The sequence below is a fragment of the Akebia trifoliata genome, chromosome 1 (genome assembly GCF_017979445.1).
Source record: "Akebia trifoliata isolate Shusen 1 chromosome 1, ASM1797944v1, whole genome shotgun sequence".
In the NCBI taxonomy this organism is placed as follows: domain Eukaryota; kingdom Viridiplantae; phylum Streptophyta; class Magnoliopsida; order Ranunculales; family Lardizabalaceae; genus Akebia; species Akebia trifoliata.
In genome coordinates this window covers 23,052,523-23,074,301 of record NC_141375.1, presented here as the reverse complement: position 1 = coordinate 23,074,301, position 21,779 = coordinate 23,052,523, and the positions used below count along the sequence as shown (strand labels likewise).

The 21,779-nt window shown below is 35.2% G+C and overlaps 3 protein-coding genes across 8 annotated transcripts; 2 read left to right on the top strand and 1 right to left on the bottom strand.

Moving 5' to 3' along the window:
- The first annotated feature begins 3,749 nt into the window (after positions 1-3,749).
- LOC147411040 (uncharacterized) lies at positions 3,750-10,147 on the top strand. Of its 6 annotated transcripts, XR_015178830.1 has the most exons (9): positions 4,503-4,824; positions 4,943-5,008; positions 5,396-5,515; positions 7,033-7,176; positions 8,114-8,237; positions 9,003-9,301; positions 9,485-9,552; positions 9,646-9,687; positions 9,817-10,147. XR_015178830.1 is itself a non-coding variant. In XM_086443704.1 (6 exons), the coding sequence occupies exons 1-6, from the start codon at positions 4,810-4,812 to the stop codon at positions 9,131-9,133; spliced, it is 600 nt and encodes a 199-aa protein (XP_086299830.1). In that variant the 5' UTR covers positions 4,503-4,809; the 3' UTR covers positions 9,134-9,433. The 6 variants fall into 6 exon arrangements, 1 of the variants encoding a protein (XP_086299830.1); XR_015178841.1 differs by lacking the exon at positions 7,033-7,176 and having other exon boundaries at positions 4,511-4,824; XR_015178831.1 differs by lacking the exons at positions 9,485-9,552; positions 9,646-9,687; positions 9,817-10,147 and adding an exon at positions 9,443-9,462.
- Positions 10,148-10,855: 708 nt separating this feature from the next.
- On the top strand, positions 10,856-11,640 carry LOC147411039 (17.8 kDa class I heat shock protein-like). The gene has a single exon (XM_086448961.1). It carries the CDS (start codon positions 11,018-11,020, stop codon positions 11,555-11,557), a length of 540 nt encoding a protein of 179 aa, XP_086305087.1. The 5' UTR covers positions 10,856-11,017; the 3' UTR covers positions 11,558-11,640.
- A 2,572-nt stretch (positions 11,641-14,212) lies between these two features.
- Positions 14,213-18,031, bottom strand: LOC147411038 (uncharacterized). Its single transcript, XM_086443687.1, has 7 exons — positions 16,777-18,031; positions 16,562-16,680; positions 15,649-16,209; positions 15,165-15,516; positions 14,924-15,077; positions 14,687-14,786; positions 14,213-14,587 (listed from the first exon to the last, which is right to left on the bottom strand). The coding sequence occupies exons 1-7, from the start codon at positions 17,923-17,925 to the stop codon at positions 14,470-14,472; spliced, it is 2,553 nt and encodes an 850-aa protein (XP_086299813.1). The 5' UTR covers positions 17,926-18,031; the 3' UTR covers positions 14,213-14,469.
- Positions 18,032-21,779: the final 3,748 nt, after the last annotated feature.

Below are 21,779 nucleotides of genomic sequence, written 5' to 3'. Positions count from 1 at the left end.
TAATGTCCTTTGTGTATCGAGAGTAAGGAATTTTTTTTTTTTTTTCCTTCGTAGATTTATCTTACCACTCTTCAAACCAAATTACTTATCGTTTTCTAAATCATTTGGCATACTCTTCAATTGGGATCAATAGACTCATAGAAAGGGAACTCATACGTGTGTTTACCATCAATATTGACCATGTAAATATGAAATCCAACGGCAAAGATAATATATGTATCTCGAGAATCCATCACACATCCTTAAGATTTATCCCGATATTAGTGAGTGAACAATGTAGAATCTCAACACGTTTTTAATAAATAAGAATCTAAACACTTTTTCTTAATTGGGTGGATTGGATTGGAGGCCTCTTTACTAAGGGCTTGGTCGCTTGGGACAAGCAATGAAAACATAGAGTCAATTTTTTTTTTTTTTTTCCTTTAGAATATATCTGACATTTTAAAAAAGCTACACAAACAACCTTTGCTTCACATGCACCTAAAGATGTTGGCAAAAATAAAGGGGTTGCTTCCACTTGTGTTTTTCCTTTTTCCAAAAGAACTAATTTTATTGCAAGAAGCATCCCAATTGCACATGCTCTTATACCCATTGACTAATAAAATATAATATTTTATTCTTAGAAGGAAAAAAATGGGGTGATTTTAGATTCCCATCTATTTGATCAATATTAGAGATATCCCATGTTTTGAAAAGGATGGCATGCCCCCTTGGCCTAGGTATTCATTGAGAGACTAATATAAATGACCTAAATGCTCTTGTATTCATGTTCTAGCCAAACTTCTTTCTCCTTGAGGATTAGTCGATTTCTCTAAGAAGCCTAGACGCTTCAATTCAAGTTCTTTAAACAAACCAATTGTTAGTTTATTTCCTCTCTTTATATGTATATTTTTTCTTTTTTTCTTATGATCCATAAGCTTGTTTATAGTATTATAATCCAAAGACTTTACAAACTAAGTTAGCAGAATACATTTTCTCTCTTTATATTGCTTCGAATGCATTAATTCTAGTTTCATTTATGTGAGAATGAACTATATAGTAGATTGTGGAGGATATTTTTCGGAAAAACGATATGTGGCAATCACGAGACGACTTAATTGAGCATCCGAATCAGTAGAGGAAGAAAGGTCGATTCAATGCGATCGATTGAGCTTTGAGGGTTTATGATTGAAGTTCGGGAGTATCAAATCCCTTAAAATAAGGAGTTTAGCCACACTCACGAGAATCAAGGGAAGACCCTAACATAATAGAACTGCCCAATCGAAAATCAAGGAAAAAATCTAGGAAGATCAAAGGGAAGAAGCCCCTTTAAATATGTAGGTGCAAGGCACTAAAAGGTATGAGATTTTTTTTAAAAAAAATAGGAGGAGATACTATTTTTTGTACTAAATCCTGACTTGAGCATCGGAAATGTGTTATTGCAAGCACACCAGGGAGACAAGGAGTGGAGATCGTGAGGCATCGTCACAGATCCCAAGGTAGTGCAAATATTTGTTTTTACATAGACCAAAAAATAGAAATGGCAAGCTCTTGAGAAAGAAGAATTAGTCCATCGTTTTTTTATTACTACACTCCTATATATAGTAATTATGTAAACAAATATAGTGGGACACACTCCAATGCATTGATAAATGAAAAATACTAAAGTAACATTGAAATTGACATCATTTCACACATTGTTGACATAGATGTGTGTAGAGAAGCATATATGCTTTTCATCTAGATACAAGTGAGAAGCATCTATGGTTCTCTGCAGAACAATGTGTGAAACAATGTCAATTTCAATGTTATTCTAGCACGACTCTTAATAAATAATTTAAATCGTAAAAAATGACTTTATTTCTAATCTCAACCCACGGTTAAGGCTCTTCATCAATGTGACCATTGGGATTTGAGGGAAAAAAAATAGATTTCCTAGATATGATCAATTTCTATCTTCTAGGGATTAAACCACATTTTCCTAGAGACACATTCCTTGTAGGAACCCTAACATCTCAATACTTATTTTTTTTTCCAACAATACCCCTCATCGTTTTGTCTTTTAGTGAAACACACATGGGCATGTTAGTCTTTTACTACTATATTTATTATGTCATTAATAAATGCATTTATTATGTTGGCATTGATTGCCAAAATATTTACTACATAAAAAGATATTTAATTTAAAATATTAAATGCTCATAATATTTATTATGTAAACAAATATTTATTATATAAAGATTAATACACCCTTGTCTTTGCCACTAAAAGGCTAAACAATGAGGGGTATTATTGAAAAAAAAAAGTGTTGGACAATACTAATGTTCTCATGAAGTATTGGACGTTAGCATTTCCTTATATATGTTGGTGTGTAGACAAAATCTAACTATTGGGATTTCTACGAATCCCAATAACACACATCTTAAAAATACTTTTGTTGGTTTGATAAAAATAAATAAATATCAAAATGTACACAAGACCATTAATTAGTATTTAAATTAGAACAAATTAAACCAATGGTCCACCCAAAATTCTCAAAAAAGCAATTTGATTGATGAACAACGATTTTTGTGAGAATTTTCTTTCTAATAATAAAAAGTTACAATAATCTGACATGCTTAACATGGTAGTGCACAAAATCATAGATCTTTTTCTTTAGGATACACAAGGAAAAAAAAAATCTATGGTTCTATGCGCATGCCACACCAAGCCAAGAGCATTGGTTTAGTGAGTCAATTTATTATTAGTCAATAATAAATAGATGGTCATTTAGTAGAAAAGTATACATATATAAAGTTTGGATTTTGTTAACGTGTGCCCTAATGATACACACTAAATTGCAATAAATACACTTTGAAAATTGGAATCGGAGGATATTTTGGTAAAACACAATTGTTTGAAGGTCATTTTTGGTACAAAATCGAATTTTCAATAGGGGTGCACATGGTTCGGATTGGTTTGGATTTTGGCGAAATTGAAACCGAACCAAATATGATCGGTTCTACAAATTTGGAACCGAACCAATCCAATTACCCTATAGAACCGAACCAATCCAAACCAACCTTGATTCGGATTGGTTCGGATCGATTCTCGGTTCTCATACTTTCAAAATAGAAAAATTAGTATTTTTTGTTTCAAAAAAGGAATCCTTTGGATTCTATCATAAATAATGCCTATTTTTGAAATGAAAATGATTTTATGATTAAATTTTGATTGAAATTGGTATAAATTAAAAATTAGAGGAAGCTCAATGAGAATAAAAAAATTTATAATTTTAAAATTGGTATTTTGGATGGATTAGTGAGGAAACTAATCCATAAATGGTAGATTAACGAATCCAAGTCTACGTTCGTATAGTATATTTCATCTAACAAACATGGCATAAAGGTTCTCATAAAAAAATAAAAAATCAAACTCTTTGAAAGTTTTTCCATAAATGAGTTGATTCATTTAAGAGTTGAGAGAGAGATGTGTGTATATTTTTTATGAGTTTTTGTTAGAAAAAAAATGAAGGAGATGAAGTAGAAGACTTTGATGAGTTACCTCTTCGTAATATACTAACACAGTTGAGAGAGAGAAATAGATAATAGAAGAATGAAACTAAGAAAGAGTTTTATTTTTAAATATATAAATATATACACTACGTCATATTGAGGATTTGGCGACGCCAAAATTGCGCTTAAAACGATGGCTAAAGGTCGTCGTTAAATGCGACAGTTTTTAACTGTCGTTTCAACCCATCACTGACTATATTAAGTAAAAGTTGGGGTGCCAATAGCCACTCTAAAAAACTCAGAAACTCGATCTCAGCAGAGAGAGCTTCTTCTCTCTCGACTTTCTTCTCGATTTACTGTAAAATAAAGGGACAAACGAAGCTGGTTGATCTCAGTCTAGTACTCACTCGATTACTCTTCTCTCCCGTCTGTTTATCTTCTCGCTCTCTTTCGAATCTCCGCCTCTCTCTCTCGATCTCCGCCACAGACAGAACTTCTTCTCTCTTGACTGTCTATCGTCTCGACTTACTGTAAACTAAAGGGATGAACGTTTAGTACTCACTCGATCTCTAAGTTTCGATCTGTGATTTTGATCATATTTCGATTTGCAATCAGATTTCGATTTGAAAGTTTTAGGGTAGAATCGATCGGAATTTGATCCAAAGTTTTTGTGATTTGTTCGATCTCCCTCCCTTTGCTTTGTTTGTGATCAAATCTTCAGGTATGTTAAAGTTTTTGATTGAATCTCTGATTTTCCTTAATTAATTTAGGATTTCAAATGTTTTCATCATTGTTAAAGCAAGTTTTAGGGTTCTATAGATGTAACAACTGGGGTTTTCTAAAATCTCACCATTTTTAGGGTTTTATAGATTGTTAAAGCAAGTTTTAGGATTTCAAATGTTTTCTTCAATCTTGTTTACTTTGTTTCATAAAACTAAATTCTGTCGTGTTTTATCCTTATGCACACTTTCTTCTTTAAAATGAAATGAAAGATCACATTGTCTATGGTTAAGATCATGGTTTTAAGAACCAGTTTTTGAGATCAGTATCCGATTTTCAGTCAACGACATTTGAAAAAAATTTACTGTTATCTATTTTATGATGATTAGGATCAAAAGAATTTCATTTCATATCATCCACAAACCTTTAAAATCTTAAAAGCCATTTGGACATAATAGCAGATATCTAGGCCAATAATATTGACCTGACCTCTTAGACCTTAGCCACCACGTGGATCTTATCATTGATAATTGTTTGTTCGGTGTTCAACTTAGCTTTTGGCATAGAATTCCACCAGCAATATGTGTCAACATCAAAGGATACTGTATCTGAAATTATGTGTCAATTGAAGGTCAGATCATTTGTTGAGTAAATAGCAATATGCTTGCTTGCATGAATTATGGATGATATTTACCAAAAAATGAGAGAAAAACTATGGATAATGATCTTACATATCTGCTTATTGGCAGAATGCGATAGATGCAGAGCATTACCATGATGCATCAAGGCTGTGTAGGCCTACAGGAAGCGGACTGGTAACTTACCTTATCACAAGTACTTGTAATCTTCTTTATAGCATACTAAGTTATAAGCTGCTACTGTTTTCTTAGGCAGTTCTAGTACACTGAAACACCCAGAAAATAACTAATGAATTTTCTGGAGTTACTTATCTCCTTCAATTTTTACTTAGTGACAAGAATGTATTAAAAAAGTAAAGAAATGCATAAGTATTGGAAAGTGGATCTCCTATACCTATGTATGGTCTATTTGCACCACTTTAACATCTTATTTTTAGGTTCTATCCAATTAAAACCATCTTGCAACTGTAATGAGATTCAAAAATTGCATGGAAGTGTTCACTTATTTATTTTTCCTTTAAAGTTCTAGAATTGGTTGTATAACTTGATTGTATTTAATTGCAGATTCCACTTGGGGTTATCTTGGCAATCCCACCCTTCAACTATCTTGTCAACCTTGCTATCTCTAAAATTGCCCTTGCTCTGATAGCTGGAAACTCGCTTGTGTTTAAGCTTCCAACTCAGGTAGTTTACATTAAAAATAATCTGCTTTAAGGCAAAAACGTGACTGTTTTAAGGCATAGATGTTCTTATTATCATAGTGTTATTATAAAAATAATTTTATAGTTCCATTTGATTGGTTCTTGCCTGAATTGGAAAGAAAAACCGATCGACTTCGAATAATTTGTTGTGTTTGTGATTTTGTAGAATTGGGTAATGGAATTCTGATCTATCTCATATTTGGTAGAACAAACACATGGAAAAAGTTTGCATGTGTTGGATTCCCTTGTCCGTGCATTTACTCTTGTATCATTTTTGGGTTTATTAGAATCTCATTTTTCAATCTTTTTTCGCATCACCATTATTTGCAGTTTGTTATTTACTAAATTTGGTGCTTGATGCATATGTGTCACTTATTAATCATTGAGTTCTCATTGTGGTAAGTTTATCTCATAATTATTTCTGATATGTGCAATGAGATCGATTATATGATAAGATCTCATGTGATTAAGAGCTCCGAAGATTCTGTTACTTAGTCCGTTATTTTTGTGCCTGTCCTTGAACAGGCAAGTAGAATTCTGTGGAAGATATGTTTTTTCTTATCAAATTAGAAAATTTGCATTATGCTTGTTAACAAACACTCAGTTTTTTAATCATGTTTTGTGTATTACACTCTCATTTTTCCTTTACAACGACTCTCATTAATGAGTGCTAATGTGGTGACTGAATTATTGGCGTGAAAGGGTGTTACTAGGCCATCCTTGTATGTTGGGAGAGGGTATTCTCTCTCTCTCTCTCTCGCTCATATCTATTTTTCTAATCAAGAAGTAAAAGCGAAAAAAAGGGATCATGCAGTAATAACCATAATTTCACTTGTACATAGATATGTCTATGAATGGTGATTGTAGAACTTTTTTGATAGGCAAACAGAATAATACTAGAAGAAGTATTTTGTAGAACTTGATGCCCAGAATATACTATAAGAAGTATTCTTCACTTCTGGTCTTATCTTCTTTCTCTAGCAGCATATTCAGAAGCAAATAGATAAGAAAAGGAGTTACAGGCGACCACTACATATGAAACAATGCCAATACAACCCCGATCTAGTGCTCATATGGTCAAACTGCGTCATTTGAGACTCCTTTATACTGTAGAACTCTAAGGTTACATAGAGATTTCTAACTAGTGGGGGGTGCTTACCAAATAGCTGCTTTGCTAAGTTTGGTTGAACTGCAAGCCTGTAGGAAATCAGCATGAACCATAAATCATATAAAGACTTAAACCAACCATCCTTGGGTTACTAAACAGGAAAGTAGGACACTTTCATCCAAAATCTGAAATATGGACTATCTAGTAACGTTTTTTTTTTTTTTTTTTTCACATATGCATGTAAGTTTAACTTTCACATCACATTAAAATGCTACTTGAATATTTGAACTTTTTACCTTATATGGATAAGATACCTTGGAAATATTGTATTGACTGTACAGTATGCGAAGTTTGTAAAGCTTGCTTTTGATGATTTTGTTCTTCCATCAAAGAAATATGCGGATGTGATCATACCCCGGGGAGGTGATAATCATGTTGCAATTGATTTAATTGTGCAACATATCCACACAAAGCTTGGTCAGCATGACCTTTGCAAGATATATCCTAGTGTATATGTCATTCGCTCAACATTCCAGGTACCTTCACTTATCCTCTTCTGAATTTCTGTTCTCCTATCATGTTCTACTTGTAGGAATTGTTTCAATGAAGGGACAAAAAGCTTTATGTTCTTTGCTAGTCCAACTACAAATGTGAATTGTTTCACGTCTGTTACAGTCCTGGTTGCCTCCATAGCAAAACACCATCCATATCATCAATCTTAGCAAATCCTTCGATTGTTAATACATGAGAGCCGAGAAGATGGGCTAAAAACGGGGCACTTAAAATGTTTTTTCTTTTTTTCTGAGGGGGGGAATGGAGGGAGAACCAATGCATTAGGCAGTTAACTTAGTCATGTTAGTCGGGTTTTTCCGGGATTGTTGAATGGCAATTAAATACACTATCTGAGTTGATGCCTAGATTGGCCATGTGCATTATAGCATGGACACAAAACACACCCCTATTTTGAGTCTTCACCCATTAGAAATTCTTGTTTGTTTCTTTCCTTCTACTTTCTTCAAGTACTTGGTGTAATTATGCTCATGCTCGAGTCCTTGCAACAGATAAGAGGGATGCATACACTAATCCGAGACCGGGAAATAACAAAGCATGACTTTGTCTTTTATTCGGATAGGCTTATTCGTCTCATTTAATTAGGGCTGTTTTGAGCAACTTTTCCATTGTTGTGTTGTAGACAACGTGATGGATGCGTTTCTGTCGCTTTTGATTTGGGGTTGGTTTGAGGAATAAGGACACATTGTCCCTATAGTTGATACCATTGGATGATCTACAACTAAAATAGAGCATACTTCTCTAAATTTAAACCTCACGACATGATAGTAAAGAATTAATTTATCCTCTAATCAGAAAACATGTTCAATATGTTCGAGTCTGATATGTTTTGTTTTTTACTAAATTTCTGCCTTTTTTTTATATATAGAGTTGAATATTCACAACTTTTTGTTTTATGTTTAGATTTTCTGCGCAAAATGCAAGCTACGAGATGCTTTTCCAAAAAATGACATTATACTGTGTGATGGGACTTGCAATTGTGTTTTCCACCAGAAATGTCTGGAACCTCCATTAGCTACTGGAAATAGTAAGTGATTCTTCTCAATTCAGTTAGCTTCTCAGGTGTGGTTGTTAGGGATTGGGTCTGTTATTGGCCTATTAAATTCTCGTGTTCAATATCATGATGTATGTGATGCCCTTAAATTCTGTCAATCTGGTACTTCAGATTTGCTATTCTTGCTTGATGAAACCTACTTTTTAGTGAATGGATGAGAGTAATAACCAATTAGCTATGGTTTGAAGCTCTTGTGATTTTAGCTATTGGCCTAGTGAATGTGGGTTAAATACACTAGTCATCTCGACCACTTTTATTAATGTAATCCTTTACTTATTAAAAAAAAACAACATTTGTCAGTAAGCAAAAGAAGACCCGGCAATGCAAGGTTCGTGTTTTTTTGAAAATGATATAATCTTTAGTGAAAATGGAAATGCTTATCAGAAAAACAACCTTTGTATAATTTGTTGTCTTACTGATTCTGTTTGCTTCTGCTTTGATAAGGATATACCTTATAGCTTTCCTCGTTTTTTCAATTATTTGTCAGCTGCACATTTGAGGAAAAATAATAAAAAGTGAGACAGAAACATAATCATAGTGAAACCCTGTTGTACTGCATCAAGCTATTTTGCATTTTAGTTAATCAAAGCATTTCAATACTTATTTCGAGTAGCTTGGGGTGAATGTATCTGAGATATCAGATACAATTAAGGGGTAAAAAAACTTGCTTACAGGACAGATTCCTCTGCAATTTGGGTTTTTGATGAGGCTTTCGGTTTTCGATGTTTCGAACAATAGGCTTTCTGGGGCGATCCCATTGTCGATTGGGAACCGTAGTGGGAGTTTGCCCAAGTTTAATGCGAGTTCTTTTGAGGGAAACAAAGATCTTTATGGGTATCCATTGCCTTCTTTTAAAACTAAAGGGCTGACTGTTATGGCGATTGTGGGGATTGGACTTGGGAGTGGGTTGTTGAGTTTGATACTTAGCTTTACTGCTGTTTGTATTTGGTTGAGAGTTACAGAGCATGGGATGGCTACAGAGGAAGGGAAGATCAGTCAACTTATGCCTGACTATTGAAGTTGAGATGAGTTTTGAGGTAAAGAGAGAGTATGGCTTCCTCTTTCTTTCTTCATTTTCTCCCTACTTTAATCGGTTTTGACAATCTGGTTTTACTGACTTTCCACTTCTTCTTTTTTTTTGTTTTTTGGTGTGTGTGGGTTGGGGGGAATGGCACCAGTTGTATTTTTTTTAATGCGCTCTTAAAAAAGGTTCCTTACAGGGCCGTCAAGGAAGCAATTCAAGGAGCAACAATGTTAATGCCTTTGTGTTGGACCTTCGAGATAACAGGTGATTAGCATTGTATAAGAACATACTTCCGTTTATTTATTTATTTTTGTTTCACTCATTGGCAGTGTTTCTAAAATACTGAATTTGGTGTAGTGGTGGCCTTTTTCCAGAAGGAATTGAAATTGCTAAGATCTGGTAAGCTTTCTTAACGGGATCGATGTTCTTTTTTTTATAAGGTGTATCCATCAAAAGCTGATGTATTTTTTTTAACTATTATTTTACATTTTTTGGTGCTAATATTCATTGTTAGTATTTGCTATATAGGTTGAAGAAAGGCGTGATCGTGTATATTTGTGATAGTCTTGGTGTTCGAGATATATATAAGACAGATGGAAGCAATGCAATAGCAACATTAGAGCCTCTAGCAGTGTTGTTATGCTTTCTTATCTTCTTCTGTTATTGGAAGCAATCATGCTGTAATAACATTTTTTTTTTATGGATTATTAATTAATATTTGAAAGACTATAAAAGTTCTGCAAGTTAGATTTATGAAAGTAGAGGATGAGGGGCATTTGGGTCTTTTCATATTGTTAGTTGGGGTCTAGGTCATCAATGTCAAAACATAGGGGTATCTTCAATATTCAGCAACATGTGAAGGGGGTAGGTGTAAAATGTTTTTTTTTAAAAATACCCTATAGCGACGGTCGGCGCCCGTCGCTATATCCTTATTTTACTGTCGTTTTTTCCGACTGTCTTTGACAGTTGTTTTTAAAAAACCACTCCTCTTAAAACGACTCTTTTTCCGACTGTTGGGGCAGTCGTTTTTGGCGCATTATGACGTAGTGATATATATATATATATATATATATATATATATATATATATATATATATATATATATATATATATATATATATATACTTCGGATTAGTTCGGTTCTCGGATTGGTTTGGTTCTATTATACTCCTAATCCGGAACTGAACCAAATCAATCAGATTTTTTTTATATACAATCTGCATCCGAAGCAAACCATGCTCAATCCGAACCAATCCAATCCAAAAGGCTTCGGATTGGTTCGGTTCTCGGATTTACCTAATCCAATGTGCACCCCTAATTTTCAATGTGAATTTATTGCACTTCTTATTCTTTGTTTGTAACAGACAAGAGAAGAGTTGTTCCAACCAAATTGAACCCATCATGAAATCAATTTTGACAAATTTTCGAAAACATGACTTGGGTCAGTCATAATGGGCCCGTTTTGGCAAAATAACTATTTTTATTTACTTCTCGTTTGTTCCAGAAAATCGACCAATTTGACTTCTAATAATAAACAAAGTTTTAAAAAAAGAATAAATAACTCCAGAATCTTCAAGAACTCTTCACCACTCTCCTTTTTCCCTCCCAACTAAAACCCTATAAATACCATCTTAATTCTCAATATTATTTAATTATTTATAAACAAAGCCAAATTCAAACAAGAAGAGTATCGTTTGATCTCATTCTCACTAGATTTCACAAACACAAGATGTCGATCTTTCAAAGTTCTTTCTTCGACAAACAAAGATTCAATATCAACTTCTTGGATCCCTTCCAAGGGTTCTTCTCTAACGGTACTACTACTGGGTCAACCGAAGTCAACGCTGAAATCGATTGGAGAGAGACCAAAGACGCCCATATCTTCAAAATCGATCTTCCTGGTCTAACCAGAGAAGATGTTAAACTCCAGGTACTCGAGGGAGTGGTGCTTCAAGTAAGTGGAGAGAGAAGAGAAGAAGAAGAAGAAGAAGTGGACACGAAGGGTGACAAATGGCATTGTAAGGAGAGGACACGTGGAAAGTTTTCAAGAAGGTTTCGATTACCTGAGAATGGGAAAGTAGATGAGATAAAAGCAGAAATGGAGAATGGGGTTCTTACTGTAACTCTTCCAAAGGATGAAAAAGTAAAGAAGAAATTGAAAAAACACAAAGCTAGGGTTGAAATTTCAGGGGGCGATCATGATGATGATGGGAATGGGAGCAATGTTAACAGTAAAGGAATTGGTCGTTTTGTTTGCTGCAGAGCTTAAAAATGATGTTTTTAATTAATGGGTTTTGTTAGGTTAGACGTTAAAAGTGCAATAATCTTTGGTTTAAAAAAAAAAATTCAAAATTTCAAGTGTATTTATTGCACTTTAACGTGTGCCCTTAGGGCACTTAAGTGAAAATACTATAGCATTAAATGCAGTTGTTGATATGGTTGTATGTGGATCTCTAGAATCTTATAAGTAAATTTTTTATGCATATATATATGTAGAAGGATTGATCTTAATTAGTATAATTTCTATTAGTGAAATTAAATATCTTTTAATCCTTTTTTTTGTTTTTTTGTTTTTTGTTTGTAACATTTTACTTTTTTGAAAATATAAAAATAAAAATAAAAATAATTCTCTAGAATGATCACTTTTCTTTGAATCATGAGGCATGTTTTGGTGAGTGAGCCTGAGCCTGATATGTTCTATAGAGAGCGGTTATTTTTAGTCGTTCCTCGATTTTTCACTGGTCAAGTTTGGCTTTGATTAGAGTTAGAAAAAAAAAGTCTTTTTTTTTCCTCAAAATCTGATCTAAACCATCAATACAAGATGACTATATGTTGTTATTTTGCTTCAATGTGATTTTCTATGGACAGTAGAGCAAGAGCTACTGGAGAAACTTGCAATAGAGAATCCGCTCCCCTTGGGTTCATCATAGGGTATGCAATGTTGTAGATGTTTGTACGACTTCTGAGGGTATTTTCGGGTTGAGAAAACATGTTAGAAGTCCTAAGGACGATCTCTATGATTAGGAGATCATCCTCACCAAAAATCAGTCCATTGAAAAACTTCTAATCTTATGTTTACAAGTTGAAGAGTCGTGGAATGTTCATTTTTTATAAATCACTTTTGATGAAGTTAGAAGTTTTGGAATGGGTTAATTTTTGTGAGGATGATTTCCTAATCATAGAGACCATCCTCACAAAAAATCAGCCTATTCAATAACTTCTAACCCATGCAGGGCAAAACATAGAGTAAATAATAGGGTGTGAATCCCTTGACTCATAAAAAAAAAACACATGATCCCAACCCTTAAAAGGAAAAATCCAATCGTCAAGATTCATCCTCGAGATAAGTATTGTTAAGATTTGTGTTATTAAGATGCTCATAAACCTCAATCACTGGATTTTTTGTTTAAAGGGGTGGGTTCATATGTATTTTTTCATGAGTCATTCTTAGGAGTAAATGGATCGCTCGATATATATATTTGTAATTTTAATTGAAAACTAAGAAAAGTGATTTTAGCTTCTTAGGCTGTAATTTTTTATTTTTATTTTTGACTAAAATGACCTTGATTATACTAAATTTAAATATAAAAGGGAGCATCCAGGACCACACAAATTATGCTTTAAACCACTTGTACTCTGCCCTCTCTCATTATAATAATAAAGATGTATTTGTATGTGTATATGTATATGCTCTCTGGAAAATCCTAGTATTGTATTGTTTTTCGTGACTTCATCAATAATTTCTTATCATCGTGAACAAAGGTAAATTTGCCAAACCACGTAATTCTTGTCCATTATGTTGATTTTTTATTCTTCTTTCTTTTTTGCTAAGCATACTTGTGTGTTCATTGTCCGAATCATAAGTATTTAGGTGCTTCAGCACAACATGATTTAAGGCCATAATCCGTAGCAGAGATAATTTTTTTTTTAAATGGTAGAATTGATATATTAATCTTGAAGGAATAACGTAAATCTCTGTGTTTCTTTGTGGGCTCAATCTTTATTAATTTATTATCTATATTGTTCTAAGATCGACTACACTTCACCATGTTAGTAGTAATGGTACTGATTGCATGCGTAATACAATGACAAGAACAAAGCCTTGTCCAAAAGATTTTGGGTTGGCATGTTCATTCCACTTGTTCAAAAAGTCTTTTGTTATTGGGAGAGAGTTCATGTTTTTTTTTTTTTTTTTTTTTTTTCCAGTTTTCCTCTCACTTTCTTAGCACCATCAAGTTGAATATTTTGTTTTAATGGGAACTGTAATCTAGTTTTAAATCTCAGATCCGCATATCATCTTGTTAGCGAACAATATGCAATGATGAAGGACCAAATGATCGGTAATACAAGAAGAAAAGTATGGGTTTTACCCATCTTGAGTTGTTGTTGCCGCCACACATACATGTTAAGAGTCCTTTTCCCCAATTCCTTCAAATCATAATATGTTGGATCCCAAGTCAGATGAAACCATGGCCCATTGAAATTAGAAAAAAGAAAAAAAAAATCCTCTAGCCCACATACTGCTTAGATTCATGTCCAAGAATTCAAATTGACTCTAAGTCTATTGACTCTTTTGATCCTATGTACGATAAACATGAGATAATGAAATCGACTGCTTTGAGTTATTTCTAAGCTATCAATTTTAATTGCACGATCCTCTATCCCAGTGTCGGTGCTAAAATTTACACTACACATACTTGATTCTAGTTCTTTGTACCGTAAAACCCTTTACTCTTAACACCTCTCTTCATTCATGTCTTTTAGTGATTTCCTTTTTAGAATTCATCAATTAATACCATATAATTCATAAATAGCATACACCAAAGTATGTGCTCTTTGAATATTGAGTAATTACTTCATCTATAACTAGAGAGAGAGAGAGAGAGAGAGAGAGAGAGAGAGATTGAATACTTTCACATGGAAATGCATCATTTCATTTATTCTCCTCACTCAATATATACAGAGTATGTATGTTTGGTAGGGAGCAAAAACAATTTAATCTTAATGTTATCAATGTACACAAAAACAAACAGAATTAGCCATTGCAAGAGCATACATTTATATGTTTTTGAGCTAGCTATGTAATAAATTAAATTTCCATTTTACACTTGAAATATCATCAAATCAAATACACAAATGTAGAGACGGTCCTCTAGAGCAAGAACTCATTCAGCAGTACCCTTATGAGTCAGAATATGCCCGCACAACATCCACAATAGGAGCTCGACATATTGGACATCTACCACTACTCCAATGCAACTCATGTGCACACTTGAAACAAGTGCACATGTGCCCACATCTGAAAACCACATGAAAGAAAGTCTGTTAGACCTTGTCAAGGCCAAAGCTTCCCAAGTTTAGTTATTTTCAAATTTGCAATCACCTTTACAACAAATACCTGTATAAAAGCGAGTCGACTTGCATTTCGTAGCAGATACAACAATTGCCTTTCCTTGTTGGTGCTCTGTTGTACAACTCAACTGTCTCCCCTCCTTGAACTGCAATCACAGAAGTAGGAGCCTTTGTTATGAGACATTTGGCAATAAGGGGGGCCTATGCAAACCCTACCCATATGTATGTTTATTCTCAATTACTTTGAAGGTATAGTTTCAACAATGAGTGTCTTTCAACTTACTAGAATGGCTTACAGCCTCTGAAACCTCCTGCTTAATGGACTTCTGTAACTTCAATTGCATACCCATGCAGATCTCAACTGATTTTCGCAGCTCAAACATCTCGTGATGAAGATTTTCCATGTGCCCTCTCAAATCGTATATGAGTTCCATCTCCTGTAATCAAGGACCCAACAAGATTATTTACGGTGAGAACCGTTCTCGAGAGGAAAATTACAAATAAGGGAATGAAAGGAATCTCACAAGTGAAAGTTGGTTTATGAATGGGGAACGTTGCTGCCTGTCTTGGTAGTAAGATTGAGACGATTGAGGCAATTGTAACGATGTAGATGCAACTTGATAAGAATCATCACTCACTTGATCTTGATATTGACTCCATGATCTCAATCGAGATGGTAAAGGTAGTTGCAACGATGTAAAAGCCACTTGGTCGGAATCATCGCTCACTTCCTGATATTGATACTCAATAGGATTTTCTTCCTCTTCTTCAGTACTCTCTACAATTGTCTGCTGCCTTTGTCTTTGAAAAACAGACAAGATTAATTGGTCCATTCTCTCTCGAAAGCTACTAGCAAGGAAATTTGATACAGTTCTTCTGCATTGAAATTAAATACAGAATGAAGGCGAATCATTCTTTCTTTAAGGATTTAAATGCTATAAGTGAATTCATATAATGCTTGAGAAATTCTTTCAGGAAAAAAAGAAACAAGAAGAAGGTTTGAAATACCTCTCAAGAAGATCACGAATTTCGTCATTATCTGAATTATTCTCGAGGATGTCGTAGTACCACACTCTCCCACGGTCTTCCCCATGTCTTTGTGGAGGAGAATCATCACTTAGCGATGTTTCACTAATGGGTTCTACAAGGTGCAGAGTATTGGGGTCTGGTTCTTCTGTTATCGTTACACCTTCCCAATCATCAATGGATCCAATCTGCAGAGTCGTGTCAGGGTCGAGTTCTTCCATTGTTGCATCTTCTTCCCAACCTTGTGAGGGGGTTGCATTCTCCAACCGTAAACTTGTCTCTTGCAATGTAACATCAGAAGTTGGGCTGGGTTCTTCTTCTGGTTGTGCACCTATAGATGTCATGGAGTGGTGCACTTGGGTTGTATTCTGCTCAAATGTATTTGCTGCCTCGCGATGAGTGTCTTGAACCGTGAGCTGATCGGATAAACCAGAGTGTACTGAATCTAACGTGTTGTTCTGTAAATATATATGTGATCTCAAGTTAACTTCTCCACTCAGGACTTCCCTACCATTTCTTTCGATTCTTGGGCTGAAGTGCTCCCTGATTTAAACAAGACCCATGTTAATTATGAAACTAAATCATGGTTGACAAAATGAAAGCAGAAAAATTCAAGTTCAAGGGGTGCGAATCAATAGAGACCCAAGATTCAAAAATGTCAGTAAAAATTAGAGAGCTTGAATGTCATATGAAATTAAGAACACGGAAAATATAACATCGAATCACATTTGCAAAGGAACTTCCATACATTAACTAAACATTCATTTTAATTCAGCACACAGAGACAAGTTACAATCCCTAAGAAAAGGATCTGTATTACAAGTCCAAGCTGACAAATTATAATCAGATCCTTCAAGACACAATTTGTGCAGCCGTAAATGGGAGACGGTCGTACCTTAGGAGAAAGATGGTGTTTTGTTGCTGTAATTGGTCCAATTCAGATGCTGTTGAAGGTGGACGCCGCTGATCTTGAACTGCAACTTCATGTTGTAGGAATCTGATCCTAAGCAACGCCTATTATAAAACGAAATAAACAAATCATTATATATATTTCCGACAAAAGAATCACGAATGCTTGTCGATCAAATAAATGAATCGAAAGGAACTCACCTGAATACGACCCCGATGAGAGAATTGCGATACAACATGACGCTCTCCCAGTCTAATAACCTCCCTTAGCCTCTCTTGTTCCATTTGAGTGAACAAATCCATAATTGCTTGCCGTCCTCTCACCCTAGGAGAATTTCCAATAAATGGAAAATCCCTTCGTTCTCCTAAATCCGATATAGAGTTCTCTAGAGACGATGATTCATTGGCGGTGTGCTGGTCCCGTTCAATTTCATCGCTCCAAGAACTATGTGTTGCACTCCCTGAAGCCAACCTTCTTACGATATCTACCACTCTAACCCTCTCACTTTCTCCTACGTCAGAAACTTGCCCTTGAGGTGATAAGACTTGCTCGCTTGGAACAGTATGATCTGACTCCCAATCTGTGAATGGGTCCTCGGGAACTATAAGAGCCTCGTATCTTTCATCGGTAGAATCACAAACTTCAGAGCCTACCGAGGGTTGATCTTCAACAGAAACATTCTCAATATTTCTAAATGTGGAATTGATCCTATCGCTAATGAATATGGAATTAGAATTAGAATTAGAATTAGAATTAAAGCTACAGGATTGGTTAGCTCGTGGGGTCTCCGCTTCGGCCTCGAACTCCTTCCACATTTGAACAAGGGAAGAAGCCCGAAGATTTGGAAGATCAACAGAAGAATCCGATTGGGCAGGTGAAGTCTCTCTCAAGAATGTAGATGCCCTTGTCGAAACTGTATGTGAATTCGAAAGTTCCAAGAGTTCAGCCTCATGGGCTTGTCTCTCAATTGTGGTTATCATTTCTCTGGCTTGCCGAGTCGCCCAACGATCAAGTATTTGCGACCGTCTCCTTCTCATGGCTGAAGACTCGGTCGTCTCCTCCATACTATTAACTGCATTAAAATTATTCCTATCTTCTTCCATTGCCCAACAATCCTGATTATGGATCCTATTTTCAGAATTCACATCAGAAGCTGCTTCGGAGTCTCTAGGAGCAGAGCGGGCGATATAAGTTTGGAGATGATCTCTTACCAACTCTTTGATGTTCTTTTGAAAATCTGCTTGAGCTTGGGAATTGCTTTCTCTGTCGCATATACATATACGTCGTTTGTGATCCCTTAGAACAAGACTGTAAGGTGAAGGAGCCATTTCGACTTGTGAGGAAGCCATTCTCGATTCTATTGATTTCTTCCTGAATCAACTTTTTTTCTTTTTCTTTTGAGGAAATAAAACTAAACACAATGAACCCATATTATAAAGAAAGGCTCGTCCACATGCTACTATCTAATTATCTCTCTCTAGCCAGAATAAGAAAAATTCTAAAAAAAGCCGAGAAACTATAGAAGAGGAGAGGAGATCAAAAAGGACTAGTTTGAGGAAGTTAAGGCGTAAACCGCACATTTAGCTCAGTCTCATACCCATTTGCCTATTTTTAGTCCTCTTTCAAAATTCAATACTGTCCATTGATAAATTTGCGTGTCCAACTCAAAACCAATTGGCAATGAATGGAGAGACCAGTAGCTTATAACGAGAGAGAGAGTTAAAAGGAGTACTGTTTAAGGGACTCAGCTTAAAAAGTGGAGAGCTGTGTTCAGAACAGAAGAACTGCAAAAAACTGTTGTGAAACGGTCAAAGAATTGAGAAGAAGAAATCTTAGATAGGACGAAAGCTGAAGAGTGTGATATACTGTTAATTATGTCCAGGCCCAGAGAGAGAGAGAGAGAGACGTTGGAGTTGGTTATAGACGTTGGGGCCATTAAGGTTAGCGGAAAAGCGAATGGAGAGCTGGGTGTGCACTGTTGTGAGAGCGCCATTGCCCCCTTCATTAAAAAAAAAAAAATTGGACCTCTCAAGAAACCCAGCTTGCAAGTTACCCCTTTGCCCAATATTAGTAGAATATGAGAACACCCCCTTGGAGATCACCAATAACAAATTCAGAGCAGTTTTGGCCCACCATTTATGCTATGGGTGCAACTTGGTTTGGTTTGAGGTCAAATTGGAACCAAATCGACATAGGTTGGTTCCACGAAATAAGAACCAGAACTGAACCAAATTCCATTAGAACCAAACCAACCCAAATCAAATTAAAGTCAGTTTGGTTCTATGGATTGCCAATATTATATAAATTGTAGGTAGTATTTTTAATGAAAAAACAAACATAAAATTTCATACAATAAATCATAAATCAATCTATAAAAAGTCATTAGTTTATCCATAAAAAATCACTAATCTATGTCCTAATTCCTAAAATAATTCAAAATAATTGTTATATATATATATGGGAAATGTTCAACACCCTACACTTTACCCTACGCTTTACCAAACGTGTTTTGTTCTACATGGGTTAGAAGTTTTGGAATGGGCTGATTTTTGATGAGGATGATCTCTACGGTTAGAAGATCCTCCTCACCAAAAATCAGCCCATTCCGAAATTTCTAACCCCATGTTTACAAGTTGAAAAATTGTGGACCGTCCATTTTTTGTAAACCATTTTTTATGGGGTTAGAAGTTTTGGAATGGGCTGATTTTTGGTGAGGATGATCTCCTCACCATAGAGATCATCCTCACCAAAAATCAGCCTATTCCAAAACTTCTAACCCATGTAGGACAAAACATGTAGGGTAAAGTGTAGGGTAAAGCGTAGGGTGTTGAACGGGACCCATATATATATATATATATATTATTTATTGCATAGGGGTTCGGTTCTATACAAGCTTGATCCAAGAACCGAACCAAATTAATCGGTTCTCCATTTTCATAACCTGGAACCGAACAACAACTTGTTCCAAAACGAATCAAACCACCCCAAAGCTATCGGTTTGCTTTGGTTCTCAGTTTATACTAGGGGTGCACATGGTTTGGATTGGTTCGGATTTTTGTAAAATTAGAATCAAAACAAACATAATTGGTTCTAAAAATTTGGAACCGAACCAATCCAATTATCCTATAGAACCGAACCAATCCAAACCAACCTTGGTTCGGATTGGTTCGGATCGGTTCTCGGTTCTCATACTTTCCAAATAGAAAAATTAGTATTTTTTCTTTCAAAAGAGGAACTCTTTGGATCAAATCGTAAATAATGCCTATTTTTAAAATGAAAATGATTTTATGATTAAATTTTGACTGAAATCTGTATAAATTGAATATTAGAGGAAGCTCAATGTGACAATAAAAAAAAATTACAATTTTAAAATTGGTATTTTGGATGGATTAGTGAGGAAACTAATCCATAAATGGTAGATTAACGCATCTAAGTCTAGGTTCGTCTAGTATATTTCATCTAACAAACACGACATAAAGGTTCTCATAAAAAAATAAGGAATCAAACTTTTAAAATTTTTTTTTCTTTAAATGGATTGATCCATTTGAGAGTTGAGAGAGAGATTTGTGTACATTTTTGATGAGTTTTTGTTAGAAAAAATATAGAGGAGATGAAGTTGAAGAATTAAGAAAGGGTTTTATTTTTAAATAAATAAACATATATATATATATATATATATATATATATATATATATATATATAGATACTTCGGATTAGTTCGGTTCTCGGATTGGTTCGGTTCTATTATACCCATAATCCGGAATCGAACCAAATCAATCGGATTTTTTTATATACAATCCGCACCCAAACCAAACCATGCTCAATCCGAACCAATCCAATCCAAAAGGCTTCGGATTGGTTCGGTTCTCGGATTTACCCAATCCAATGTGCACCCCTAGTTTATACCGGACCAAGTTGCACCCCTAATTTATGCAATCTCATGTACCAAAGACTGACATTGAATTGGTAATGAATATGATTTTATGATCCAAGCTCCCAGGTGTTAAGTATGGGAGCGGTATGGGGGTTCAAATTATTTAAAGAATATTGATAAATTGACGCGGCAAAACGTACGCGGTTTGTACGTGGTAAGGTCACAAAACCGTTGATCTTTTCCATGTGTATATCGAAGAAAAAGATCCATGGTTCTGTGCCCTTGCCACGTTATCCGCTTACAGACCGCGTATATTTTACCACATCGATTTATCATGGCTTTCATTTAAATGTAAGACCATTCAGCATTAGCCACAGAAAAAGACCTTTGTATTTTCTCTTTTCGACACCTAATATAAGGAGAAACACTAATGCTGGAGTGACAAAAATGGGGACAAGGGGTGGCACAATGACGTGGTGGCACGCACAGTTATGTGCCACCCCAGCACGACTCAAGGAGAAAGTATTGGGGGGGGGGGGGAACCAATCCATATGCAGTGAGGTACGTCCACCTCATGAGATCTGGGATAACTAAAATCATGCATGGTGGATGAATGGGAGTGAGAGCTTAGACTGATACTTTGCAAAACAACTTTGAGGTCGTGGGCTCAAGTTCAGCTTACCCATCAAAAATAGAAAAAAGAGGATGTACGCGAGTGAGCGTGCACAGCCTCAAGATTCATATAGTTGTCATAGAGCTGGTTCCCTTGTTTGATAAGGTTGCACAGTACTATATGTCTCAAGTGTTTACAAAAACCTAGGATTATCTTAGACTAGTCTTATTTTGAGACAGGGAATGCTCATAAGATGACCTTAGTGTTGGCCTTGGTCATGGGAAGAAGATGAGCAGAACCCCTCCTTATCATCTGTTTTACTGACAACACTCAAGATTTGTTCAAATTTGAATAAGAAGAGTCTCCTTGTGACATTGGGGACTGGATTTTGTATTTTTCTCTAAACAATAGGAGTTAGATATCGATTTTAGATAGTTGTTTAAAGGATTTGTTGAGAGTCAACTAGGAATTAATTTAGGTCAAGAATTGTGGGAGCTAAGAGTCCAAGAAATTGGTCTTTTTACTTAATCAATTTTACATGGTGGAAGTTCTCAATTGTTGTCACCCCAGGCACATTGTCCTTGGCAATGATCCACACAAGCTTTATTGATTACTCTATTTTTTGCTATTATGATTTGCGAGTGAATAGCTATAATAATCTGTAAGTAAGAAGGTAAGGCACTTGATACACTGAAATAGTGGATCAAGTTAGGATC